The 14,426-nt window shown below is 28.5% G+C and overlaps 1 protein-coding gene across 6 annotated transcripts in view; it reads right to left on the minus strand.

The window, feature by feature from the left end:
- Positions 1-2,239: 2,239 nt before the first annotated feature.
- Positions 2,240-14,426, minus strand: part of LOC100161039 (acetyl-coenzyme A transporter 1) — a 15,966-nt gene continuing 3,779 nt past the window's right edge. Inside the window, exons 2-12 of one of the 6 annotated variants that reach the window (XM_029487538.1) lie at positions 12,598-12,735; positions 11,857-12,069; positions 10,928-11,223; positions 10,336-10,462; positions 9,928-10,087; positions 9,693-9,847; positions 8,783-8,970; positions 6,850-7,034; positions 3,914-4,040; positions 2,776-2,991; positions 2,240-2,643 (exon numbers count right to left, since the gene is read on the minus strand). In XM_029487538.1, coding sequence (XP_029343398.1) covers positions 2,428-2,643; positions 2,776-2,991; positions 3,914-4,040; positions 6,850-7,034; positions 8,783-8,970; positions 9,693-9,847; positions 9,928-10,087; positions 10,336-10,462; positions 10,928-11,137 — 1,584 coding nt within the window. In that variant the 5' untranslated portion in view covers positions 11,138-11,223; positions 11,857-12,069; positions 12,598-12,735 and the 3' untranslated portion in view covers positions 2,240-2,427. The other 5 variants (XM_008181953.3, XM_008181951.3, XM_016802107.2 and 2 more) reach the window with 5 other exon arrangements.

The raw sequence follows: 14,426 nt of genomic DNA on the forward strand, positions 1-14,426 counted from the left end.
AACGGTACGTTGACCGTGTGAACGTTTATTAGGATATATTTTTTTTGTTATTCATTGTAGAAGACGTTTAATAATTAGTGCAGAGGTTTAACGACAGATGGGATGCCGTGATTTTATTTCTAATATAAAGCAACCATGCAAATTTTCACAAATAAAAAAAAAAAAATGTGGAAAAGTAGGTGTCACTCTGCTGTACAGTAGGTTGAAAGTGGGTCACTGTAAAGATGGTGTAAAATTTGAATTCAATGCTATAATATCATTGTATACGAAAACCGATTCTGAGAGAAGGCAGGCAGCCAGCCTATGATATAATACTAAGTATATTTCATGATATTATTATGAACAAAGTAATTTATATAAGTACCTATTTGGTACCTTGTTTTAAATTTTCAATCCTTAGCTATAAAAGTTGAACATTTTATACATTTTTAACTACAAAATCATTTTTAAATTTGATAAATTTTGTCAAAATTCGAACTTTAAATTCTTATAAAAAAAATGTGAGTCTGTGTATTTGTAATATTCTTCAACTTCTATTGTAACATTATATCAGGAGCTTTGTATTAAATTTTTAAGCTTTTTGATCCAACTAAACTATATAAAACAATAACTAAAAAAATTGAAAATTGAAAATGTCCGAAAACAGCTAAAAAACTATTAAAATATTTTAAAAATTTCATCAAGTATAGGAATTGATATAAAAAACATATGATATAATTTTTTTATATTTAATATTTTTTTTTATTTCAAACGTTTTTTCACAGCATAATAAGAAAATTGTTTCATAAGTAATCGAGTAATCGAATCTTGTAAAAACTTCAAACGTTCATAAAAATTATTTTAGATTTTTAGAAAATACTTTTAGTCTAGGAGCTACTGACGGTTTTACCTCACCCATTTTAGCTTCGTTGAAATTTTATAGCTGATTTAACCGGACCTGCTTTACGATAGAAAAATTGGCTGATTCGTTGACTTGCACGGATTTTAGTGCTTCAGCCACCAACACTAAATGATTGAAACGATTAGATTATGTTATAAAAATCGGCTGATGAAAATTCAGATTCTAACATATTATTATAAAAAATAATAATACATTTTATAAACTAAACAATTTATAAACAATTTTATAGTTTTATAATTTTGTATACAATTTTAATAAATATTTACATTTTTTTACAAAAAAATGGATGAGGTACAACCGTCAGTAGGTCCTTGTCTAATTAGGTTCCGTGAATCATTAAAAGTTGTGAGCCTCTGAGTTAGGTTAGAAGTATAAGTAGCAATCCTACTCGACTATATACGTAAAATAGGGAAATGTATATTTTTTAAGAAAACTGGAGACTTATTTAATAAATAGTTTGCGACTTGTGAACCAGCGCACCGCATAGAATTAATACATGGGCGACAATATTTACGCGACGGTCAACTGCATTGACGCGAAACGTTCTAAACGACCGTCCGTGAAATAATAACGTATACCTCTCCCCCGGTTACGACTCGCAGATCCAGTCGCGTAAACGATGGGTGGTTATGGCCTGCCGCAGCCGCGACGGCAACGATACGACGCAAGACGGAACTAGGGTCAAAATTCTTGTAGGGCTACAGCCCACCTAACAAAACTATGAATTTAAAATAACCCATAGGCGGCTTATAATTAAATCATAAGGAATACTTTTTTTTTTAGAGGGGGGGATAAATCGTAGTCAGGATTCAGGAGGGCTAATACCCCCTTAGCCCCCAAGTTCGCCACTGGGCCTCAGGAGTAAATTTGGCGTCAAAGGATCACTATCTATTATCAAAACGTTCTGAGTTTGAGCATTATTTATTAAATTATTTCATTGTTTAATTATAATTTGAAAATCCAGTTGACCATTACAATTATAGCGTCAACTCTCTGCATACTTTTGTTACATCCCATGTTATATTTTGTGTTGATTATACTCAGCAAATGATGTATCTTCTTTTTGATTTCCTCAATAATTAGTTGGTGGTTTATCAAGGCGACGACACAAAAATATTACTAATTGTAATTATCAAGTATTCAATTTATAATATAATATCGTAGTACATATATTAGGTAAATTTTATCATTAGATCAGTCGTTAAACGTTTTCATGGGTATATCTAAGTGAATAGGGAAGACGTCTACCAAGGTTTTCTATAATGAATGCCTACATGAAAAAATAATATAAAAAACCGGTTTCATTAACAATCGTTTGTGATGAAAATAAATCACAAATAAATCAAACAAAATAACTTTATTTGACGTTTTGCAGCATTAGGTACACACTGCAGTAGCCTAAACATGCGTTTTAAGTACATTAACGATTTTTTTTTTTTATTGCAAAACCAAAATGTTTTAATTTACACCATGATGTTCAAAATTTACTTCGACTTCCAGATATTTAGCATGACCACTGTTTGAAATCACGCTGGAGACATAATGCATGGTTCATTTACTTCTTCGTTACTATTTAGGTTTTTCCCATGTATCATCCAATGGTAAAGGTCAACTAATTGGTAATTTTTTAAGATATTTCTAAAAGTAAAGTACCAAATGAACCCAATAGCCGTACATATGGCAACTGATACATAGTATCCGTCCACATAAATTCCACAAGTTCCTCCATTCACAATGCATAACTAAAAATATATATATTAAAAAATTAACTTAAGAATATAAAAAATTCCTAAACGTGAAAATGTTGTTTTCACAAAATATATTCATAGATAAACGGTTTAATTATTGTGGTAAAATATTCAAGAATTTCTTACATCTTTTAAATTTTCCGTGTTACAGGTATTTTCAACATTATTTGTACACTTGCGAAAAGTTAAAATGTCAATCAGTTTCAAAACGAAAGTATTCGGTATTAACCAGCCCAAAAAGTAAAATGTATTATATAGAGTCATGTACGTTCCACCAAAACGGGGGTCACTTATTTTACAAAAGAATGCCAATAGTGTTACCATTAAAAATAAACTCAACATCTAGAACAAAATTTAAAACATTGTATTATTAATTTTTTTTCATAACTCATTATTTTTAAAAAATGAATAATTATTGAGAGAGACCGTCATCACCCGTGCATGGCAGATACGTTAACGGGTGCCGACTTGAAAATTCTGCCAAAACTAAAACACACGTGTTTAAAATCTACAGTACCCTCCCAATTTTAATCCCCACAGTTAAAAACCACCAAAGTTGCCACGGGTTAATTAATGTAAAAAAAAAAAATAAATAAATAAATAATTATTACAGGTACTATTATATTAATAATTTCTTCTCATAATATGTTGTAATATTTTTTATTGATACTTGTTAGTTTTTATTTAGAAATTTTATTAAAATTCAAAAATAGATTTAACTATCATTTTGAACTTTTTATTGGGAGTGAATAAAAAATCTGAAAATGCCTAATTGCATTTTAGCCGATATATTTTTTATTGGCTATGTATTTTATCAGAACCATATTTTAGTCGAAAGATTTTTCAGCTAACAGTATTTTATCTGACAAATACTTTGACAAACTGTATTTTAGTAGATAAATATTTTGGATGACAATATTATAGCCGACAGTAGTTTAGCCTACAGCCTTAGCTGAGAAATACGTTTTGACTGAAATATACGTACAGTTCGGACATAATATTTGTCAGATGAAATACTATCAGCTAAATTGTTTTCGACTGAAATATATTATGGTAAAATATTTTCGGTTAAAATATTATTCGATTTAAATTTTTATCAGCTAAAATACTGTCGGCTGAGATATTTTCGACTTAAATACTGCCGGCGACATAATTTTCGGACTTTTTATAATTAATATATAACGCAGTTAAAAAAGTTACACTTTAAAGAACATTTAAAAAAAGGAAGTAATATTATGTAACTAATAAAGATTTATTAACTCACCTCGTTTACAAGAGTAACCAATCCTAATATAAGATAATAGTATAAAGGTATAGAAATATGTCCATCTTTGAATATTAAACTTGGTGTATAATAAACCATCACAGAGAATACAATACCCCAAATTAATCTGAAAAATATTAATTATATATAAATTAATATATCATAATATTTCATTAGACACATTAATTACAATCATATTAAACATAGTGTTTAGTGGTATAAATGGTATAAATACATTTACAGAAGTATGTTAATTCACGGATTAAATTCTAGAAAAAAAATATTCATCCAAAACTACATTCTTAAAACCATTTTTTCTCACTGTACTCAAGTTATGCTCTTTACCCGTTCACTGGTTAAATTCCAAAAATACGAATCATTAGTATAGCAACAACATAAAAATTCAAATTTTCAATAACAAGCTAAAATATCTGCCAACACAAAGGTGAAAGTTTCATTTTTTGTGAAGCAGCATTCACTCCTTAAATTATTTCATCGTTTTTATTGGTATAGCCATGATACAAAAAAAAAAAAACAAGTCAATAACTCATAATAATCCTGTGGTCATAAATATCACAAAATATCAGAAAATATATAATATGGTATTTGTATCCGTGTTAATTTTTAAAATCCAATAATCAATTAACACGATTTTTTTGTTAAATGTATCTATACATTTAAACATTTTAATCTATTAATAATTGTGATAAATACGCGTTTGATATCTTGTTATGAACGTAGCCCATTCGTCTCCCGTTTGACAAAAAGGCTTCCCAAATTCCCAAACAGCTCCCGAAAAAAAAAGTCTTTTACGAACAGGTAAATTCCCATTCATCATTGATATATATGTATATATTTTTAATTTAAATTTAAATCATACAACGGTACACGGTATACATTGACTTCAAATCGGTATACCAGTATTACCATCAGCTGTTCGGAAATTACCTTTAACGCCTTTTTCGATGGGAGCCTTTTGGAAATTTACCTGTTCGAAAAACCTTTTTCGATGGTAGCCGTTTAGGATGCGCTGCTTGTTATTTGTTTGTAGTAAATATTAATGATGTTCAATTAGTAAAATTGGTTAGATAGTGGCTTTAATGTAAAAAATAATTGTGCATAAAATTATTAAAACAATTAACTGTAACTCGATATTACCTTAATAGCTTATAGTCTAGCTTTTTCTTTCATTAGAGTAACATTCAAGTTTTATAAATTCTTACATACATATTTTCGAAATTTCTAATCAGATACTTATGTGCCTAGCGTTTGGGAATAGTAGGAATAATTAAAAACCAGAAATCATAAAAGTTCAAAAAAAATTTTTCGGTTGCGGTAGTGAATACAAATTTATTATAGTTTTATCATTACAAGATCAAAACCACACTATAATAAAAATAAAAATTATGTGTTACGCAATATGTGTAAGTGAATGGTTAGATGAAGATTTTGGAATAATACATTTTTAGTACAAACCTAATTTGAATATTTATTACAACAACTATTGTAAGAAGTTTCATATTAATATGTTTCTGTACAGGTTATCCTGATAAAATCGATACTTTTTAATTACCATATAGTAACGTATGAGTGTAATAGATTTCAAACTTTAATAATTACCTATAGGAATTTTCAATCTAATCGTGTACCTTATTTTGGGCTTCAAAGTCTTAAGGAGTTAAAGATAATCAATTCTATACTATTATTGACAGTATGACGAGATGATTATATATATTTAATATTTAATTACCTATCTCTTTTTATTAAAATTGCTTGATGTAAATAATTAACTGTCCTTGAATTTCATTAAAATGTATTAAAAATGTATATTATTTTATTAGTCCTGAGGGTTTCGACTAATAATATTTTTACTACCATATGTTCGCATGAAATATTTGTTAGATATTATATGTATGTTATATATACACTATACTATACATTATATTGTGAAATATTATTTCTGACATCATTTATTATAATCTATAATTTAGTAAAAATAATTAAACATGCATAATTTATTAAGTGTTTCATTATGTTAAAATTAATTAGGTCATTCAAAATTTTTTTTTTAAATAAGATATTATAATATATTCCAACCGGAAGATTTTTATTATTTTCAATGGGAAAATGGCCCAACTTATGTATAAATGTATTAATGAGGTTGTAACCTTGAGTAATTGTAGAGAATAATATTGAAATTCATGTTTAAAATATTGCAGAGGCCTTCAAGATACGGAATGGGACCACAACATTTCTGTCACAGTATTTCTATCTATTTAAATTACTGTATTGTGCCACAACATATCGTTCAGCATAATAATAACCTAGGTTTAATTATTCATGATCAATGTGATCATAGGTAGTATTACAAGAGAACACGATTTTTAACACTATAATATTATAACTGACTACAACTGTTACACTTTTATGTATAAAATACAGTTATAAAATAAAATAAAAAACATGTGTGGCTAAAAGCTAATAACAATATTAAGTGGCCCGGTGCCGGTTTATAAAATTGTCCGCAATTCTATAAAATTTGAAAATTATATTTTCTATATATTAGTTGCCACTTGCCAACCTTAGTTATAATACTTTTCCACTAATATACTGATAAATGGTGTATCATATCGAAAAAAATTACATTACAAGAATAATTCACAGGCCTCGTACAATTCTCGGATTTTGTTAACTATTTTGTTATCTGAAAGCATAAAGCCACATTGAACTCCGATTTTTTATTTTATTTCAAATAATGGTGTGGTATAATTTTTCAAAAAAAGCTTGAAATTTCATTAATTTTGAAGATATATTATAATTCTACAGAACATTATTTTCCCGTAGAGCATATTTCTGTGGACAAAATTACATTGGCACCGGATGCCTTAATATGACGCAATAGATTTGGTTATACTTATATAATTACATTTATTTACCTGATGGGCGTCATTTTTAGATGGTAACTCATTGGTGTCGAACTTGTAACATATTTGCATACGAATATTGGAAAAACAAATTTCATGACATACATTACTGAAGTTGTCATCATAATGTCATCCTTAGGTATACCAGCGTCAATTAATTTCAGGTTTGTTACAGATTCCGTAGCGGTAAATCCCATCTAAAACACAAAGGCAAAGCGTTTTAATGTGAAACCATTTTTTACTGATACCTTCCCGCAAATTAGGAAAATATATTTTTAGTGGAACTGTTGAAATATTCCATTATAAGAATACTTTTATATTTCAGTATCCCGATAAAGACACATTAATCGCTATATAATAATATCATAGCTAATACGATAATGTGTAGAATATAATATCGTCAGTGGTCAATTATATTGTATTTATTAATGTGATTTATTCTGGATGGCCAATAAATTATTTAAATTTTTACATAGGTGTGCTATAAAAAAAAAGTTGAAATATTTTAGCTGGATAGGCTACTAGCTCAATAGGTGTCTTTAAAATATGTTATGTTGTGTCACTTGTTAAAACTGATTCTTTAACTGTATTGTCTGTATTTATTATCAAGGCTGTAAATTCCATGCACTAAAATAACATTAAATATGCATGCACTTATATACACAGAATAGGAGAATATTTAAATAATTTTATTAATATGCAAATTTATACAAAATATATTTGATAAAATTAATTCACAATTATGTATAATATAGCGTAAAAGATAATAAATAGTATGCATAGAAATATAGAATATTACAATAACATATATAGATAAAACTACTCATGTTAGGTTGTTGAGAGAGCGCAACGCTGCGTTCAACATGCGTTCTCTTTGTCTTACAAACGCATAACATAGCAAATTGTAAGCTCAGATCACTTTTGGCTCTGCTAGTTAAAAACTAGAGTGAAGTGACCTCCTATACAATTTAAAGGTAAGATTATTATCTAATGAATATTATTGGTTTTTTTTTAGATTTTAATTTTAAAGCAAGTTAATAATATTTTAAAATGCACGATCAATGTACAATATTTCAAAATACTCATAACTTGCTTTAAAATTGAAATCTAAAAAAACCAATGAGGTTCACTAAATAATAATCATACCTTTAAATTTTATAGGAGATTAATTCACTCTAATTTTTAAATTAGCAGAACTAAACGTGATCTGCTGAGCGTATAATATATTATGTTATTCGTTTTTAAGACAGAGATAACACATGCGGATTGTGGGTGTAGCGCCCACTCAAAGTTTTTAAATAAGCAGCTTAAAAAAAATATAAAAGTATTGAATTTTGAAAAATGTAGATTTATCTACATAATGAATATTTTATATTAAGATATCATATTTAAGTACGATATCGGTATTCAATTTAGCCAAATCAATCATTTTCCAACCAAATGTACACTAAAAATATTTAAAAAAAATACATAGGTGGGTATATTGTGCATTTAATGAGCTGAATAAAATACGCAAAAATATGTCAAATACATTTTTGTATTTTGAATCAAATTTGTGTCTCACTTATTTTGAATTAATAATGAAATTCATCAATACCTATACAAAATCATTATATCAGGTGTGGTTGATCCAGTGGATCTCCCAAAAGGCCATAGTTTATTGACAGGTTTTTGTATACAATATAGGTATACCACTTCTCCCCACTCAGATATACATATTTTATTTGGATCATAAAAATATAAAAAAACTTTAGAGGTTATATTTTGACGACGGATAGTCATATAAAACAAATAAAATTCTGAGTTTACGTGTTAAAAATAAAAGTTATTTGTATACTTGGCCACTTCGGTATGTACATTTATTATTATAACATAACTGTGTCTAAATCAGAGTTAAAGTTAAATAAATATTTGTTAGTATATATGCTTTGTTATTATTATTCACCTTTATTGTCAGCAATGCTATTGTCAATACTCTAACACGAGGTAGCTTTAAAATATCCCACAATAGTTTATAATTCTGAAATACACTGATTTTTTTGTGTCCATCTTCCAATTTATGCTTTTCATTTTTAAACAATCCGATGAATACCGTGACTACCAAAATTATGATAGCCCAAATACTAAAAAAACCTGAAAAACCAAGAAAAAAAAGGATTGTAACTACCCTATTATCATAATAAACACATCAAAATATTTAAATAGTCAATAGTAAAGAATTCCAATAAAATAAACGTACTTGCACTTAACAAGGAATTATGCCTGATTAAATCAAATCAAAACAAAAGTGTATTAATTAAAAAAAAAAAATAAATAAATAAACATTATGTAACTAATAATAGAAAACCGGAAAAAATAGTGGCCCATCCTGCATAGGCGCAGTTTTATTTTTTTCTTGGTGGGTTGAACAATTGTACCTATACCATACAGTCTACAGACCAGTGGGTGAAAAAACGTGGGTACAGATAATGATGCATTACCTATGTACCTATACTGTACTAATTAATACACATGTTTTTCAACGAATTGCAATGCAATTAAAGATTAAAAAATAACAAATAGTTTTTGAACACTGTTGGAAATGACTAACATATGAAAATATGCTACTGATAAATTAATGATAAATTTACATACTTTGTTTATCATATATTCATATCTACACCAAGAAATTATAAAAATTAAAAACTTAATAGCAGTTGTGTACGTACGAAGAATGAATAAACTTATATAATTTTGTTACTCAAAGTATTACGAAAGTAATTTTATGACAAATTACTCAAAACGAAAATAAGTCAAATATCGTGTAAAATAATGCCTATAAATTGTGTGTGTTGAATTTTGTTTCACGTCCGTACTTTTCATAGTCATAATTCCGCCTGCGCCGGGAATAGTTCCCAAATGTTTGACACTGAACTCCTCGGACACCAGCAAAGTAAAACACACCGAACCCGAGAACATCCCAATTGGTACTCCTACAGAAGGACACACCGAGGCATAACCCACGTTCTTCCTGGAGAAAAAAACAAAATGAGAAAAATGTCAACACTTTAATATTGTAAATTAGAGGAACTCGTCGCGGTAGGTACTCACTTTTTCAAGACCGTTAACGACCAACCATCGACGGCGATGTCTTGTGTGGCGGACAAAAAGTTAACGACGAAGATCATGCGCACAATCATCGTGAGATTTGGTCGTCCTGTCTCGGGCAACCAATCATCCATATTGATGGACATATAAAAAAATGCGACCCCTGTTCGATGTCAAAAATAATTGATAAGTTCTGTATTTACAATAGTACTGCAGAGTGAAGAATTCGTTAAACGACATTATTAAAGCATACTGTATTGTTGTTTTATGTTGAAATACTGAACATTGAAGAACATTACTAGGTATCGTTTTAATCTATCGTAGGCACTCTGTTTTTCTATAATAAAGTGCCTACTCGTATTATTATTATACCTTATATAGGTATGTGCTGAAAAAAAATAATTTACATACCCAATAATAGTTGAAGAGGTAATAGCCAGGATTTTCGTCTACCGATTGAGTTTATATAGAGTGCGTCTATAATTGGAGCCCATAAGAGTTTAATGCTATAAGGCCATAATGCCATACTAAATGCTGCCTAAAATAAAACAAACAATAATAATTTACAATTTATTAATATAAATTCCCGACGCATTTTAATAATTTTACGGACAGTATGAAAAATTAAATAATTAGTCCAAAGTTATTATTTTATTTGTTTAATATTAAAAAAAAATTCATAGAGCCTAATTAAAGATATTAGATAAAATATAAATTAAACACGGACAGTCTCTACTTTTCATTGTTGCAAATATAAATAGTGAATAAAATATTTACAATTTTTTTTGCAGTGGCTTTAAAAAATAATTATATTATGACTAGGTAACTACATCAATAACGTTTAGCCTTAAAGAAATTCACATTATCTAAGTTAAGAAATTGAATTTCTTTTTTTATAATTCATATATGATCCTTAAATGGGCGAACATAGTGTAGGTACATAAGTCGTTTTTTTTAATATGTATAAAATAAAAATAATATATAGGTACCTATATCCACTTACTTGATCTTCATAGGTTACCATCTTTTTACTCTGTAAAATCAACGGAAGAGCCGTCGATACGCCTATAGGAAATCCTTGTATAGTGTATAGTATTATTAATAGGAATAAATTCAACCGATCTCCGTCCAAGTTTGGTTTTTCTGACTTAGATTTGAGTGGTACTTCATATACGACAGCTGGTTCATCTTTGTGTTTGGTTGATTTGATCATAATTTGTTATTATAATATAGAACTTAGCCGTTAACAAACGATTTGATTTGTAAATTTGACTAGCGAACACAGATTGGTGATAGGTACTAAACAAAATAGTATAATTTTATTTAAATTGGTCCATATCATAATTATTTTCTATTATATGTTATATAACCATAAACAAATACAAAACGGTTAAATGATACTTTTTAATAAGTACTACTTAATGTAGGTTAATATAATTCGAATATTTAATATACATCTAATTTATAGTAATCAGTGGAAATACAGTATTATATAAATTATTTACTGTAGAGATAACATTTATAATTTAACATAATTTTCTTGAACGTATTAAATAGGTATTATTATTGGTTTTTTTTTTTTAAATTGTTATCATCTGAAATATTGAGTTACTTATTCAAAAAGTAAGAATTTTATAAAAAATTAACAACGTGTTTGCATCTGTATAATAAAGATCAAGATAAAATCTATATATAAAAAAAAAATGTTAGTATTTTAATAATGACTTCTTACATGTAAATTAAAAACTTAAAATATTTAAGACATTATAGTATTATCCGTCACTCGATTTATCAAACATCCTGGCAACGATGCAATTATTGATGTAAATATTAATTCCCGCGATCTTTAGTTGGACCGAGGAAGGTATAATAGTGTGTAAGACGATGAACGGTCAAAGTCCTACGTTAGACTGAAAGGTTTATAACCAGTACCTATTTGATGTAAGAACGATACTAAATTGGTAAAACCAGTTATCCACAGCGTCTGGCTACACGGAATGTTATCGGTTAACGGTTGCGACCTTCGCCCTAAGATGATGTCCAGTTTTATTTTCACTGGTTTTATGGTTATTATATAATATGCACATCTAGTCGGCCGGAACCATGAGGTTGAGGTAAGTTTGCGAAGAATGTGCAAAGTACGAGCTGCAACAGTAAATCATTTGGCGTGCCAATTATTTGATAATATTATTATATTCAAGCCTTTGAGGTGAGTTATGAGCAACACTAAACGCACGCCTAAAGGAATTTCACTAGTGTAATAAAACATAATAATTCTAATAATATATTATTGGTAGGTAGGTACTTGTTAGTTGAAAAAAACATTAGTTGTTACAAACATAAAATGAATGGGAATGCGCTGTAAAATAAGTGCTCCATAAGTTTTTCCGTAATTTATTTATTTTAATAATGCCCGAAGACTATAATAATAATTATTATAATTATTATAGTTATTAACAGCGTATTACAACTTATTAATTATTGCACATTATAATAATGATATGTATACGCAATATTACGTATAGTATGCAGAGGATATGTGTGCAATAACAACAAAAAAAAAATTAACATATTGATTGGAAGTGCATATTTTAATATTTATTGATGATTGTAAAATAAAAGAACAAAAAAAATCATTACTCACATAACCATCATAAATCAAGGCATAGTTACCTAGTCACATAACAATATCACAATAATATACATCAGCTGTAGACGTATTCGCACTAATGCGCGGGTCCAGGATGCCGATCGCCATTCACCGCGTGAATGAATGAGTCCGACTAGTCACAAAACAATGATCGCGTTGGGCTAGGTGTGAAAAAATATAAAATTTAATATTATTATTACTTCTGACGAATCATATTACATGTATTTGGTTTGGTTTGAGCAAACAGCTATATTAAAAGTATGCTGCGATAAACTGCAATTGGACGAATTCGTGGTGCCGGTAAGATAGTTATTAGTCGATGGGACCGAAATTATGCGATTAACAGCTGCAACATGTTGTCGATGTCCACAATATTATTCATCTACACCCGCGAAAGCGTGACGATTTAAAATCATAGTTCTCGGTTTACCAGGAAATATGAGCAAGACATTTTGTCTGAAACGAGCTTCGCCGCGGCCTTTCTATTTTCAATTTTTATGGATTTTTTGAGAAATTCCCAATAGCAATAGCACTGTGGTCTTTTAAATTTGAAGTGGTACACAGTTTCCCATTCAAACAATATGATATGACCAGCACGTTATTTTTTTAATTGCAACGAAATGAAAATAATCGACATCGTTAAGATCTGATAGGTATTTTAAAATTTGTGTTCGGTAGATTTCACAGTAAATAAATTGAAATAAAAAAATAAATAAAAAAATAAACATGAAATAAAAAAATAAAATGTCCAATTATCTAAAATAGCGTATGGAAAACTCCTAAGAAACGACAACAGATAAAAAAAAATGTTATTCAACATGACGTTTTGAAACCAATCAGGAATCTAAAATATGAAGTTGAAATAAATTAAGGATTATCAAGGTTATATTTTTATATAGGTAGGTAGGTAGTCCACTTTAAATAAACAAAATAATACTAGGATTTTTTTTCTTGTTAGTTTAAAATAATGGCACGTAGTATAATATTTTTGGCATCAACAACGAGGTTATTACTTATTAGTCGATAAAACTATATTAGGCACCTATAATAATATTTAACATTATTTTTGATCATATAAAATAAGTTGAGAGATCAGTTTCATTTAGTGATGGATGAGGTGTCGTGTGTGATGGAAGTGTGTCATACTCGAAGGCGTTTAGTTATGACCCCGTCATTTCCGGTATTTTACGACCGGTTTGGGAAACGGTAGGTCTCGTGAGTAAGTGAATTAATAATTTTGTAAATCAAACCATTGATGAGTATGAACGCGTATAATATCGATTGTATGGATGGCTGAAAGATAACAAAACATCCGTGACCGCCCCCCCCCCCTGGGTCGTTAATAGTTCCACGTGTCCAAGTGGGACGATAACAAATCAGTAACGAAACTAAAAAGTACGTATACCTATATTATGTAACTCTTAATAATTATGTAGTGCGTGATCGAGTACAATGACCTAGGTATACTTATTACTAGGGCACGGATGTTGTAGTACTAAAAAAATAGTAAAATTGATTGCAGTATTGCACTAAAAAATACCAAAAATTGCACTTAAAATATTAAAAATTGCACTAAAAAATAACAACGTTTTGTTATAAATGTTTTAAGTTTACTGTTATAAATTATAATCTAAAATTTTAAATAATTAAAAAAAAAATATATACATTACATTATAATCATGCCATTATAAATTTATTATATTATACATCATTGCACTGTACTATAAGTGTTTGTTTTAAATCAAACGATTTTCTTTGTCCAGTTAGTATATCATTGATTTTAATAATGGTTTTAAGTCCGGTATTCTTTTCAATAACTATCTTATATTTTTCATGGATTGAAATCCCGATT

This window comes from Acyrthosiphon pisum, chromosome A1 (genome assembly GCF_005508785.2).
Source record: "Acyrthosiphon pisum isolate AL4f chromosome A1, pea_aphid_22Mar2018_4r6ur, whole genome shotgun sequence".
Taxonomy (NCBI): Eukaryota; Metazoa; Arthropoda; class Insecta; order Hemiptera; family Aphididae; genus Acyrthosiphon; species Acyrthosiphon pisum.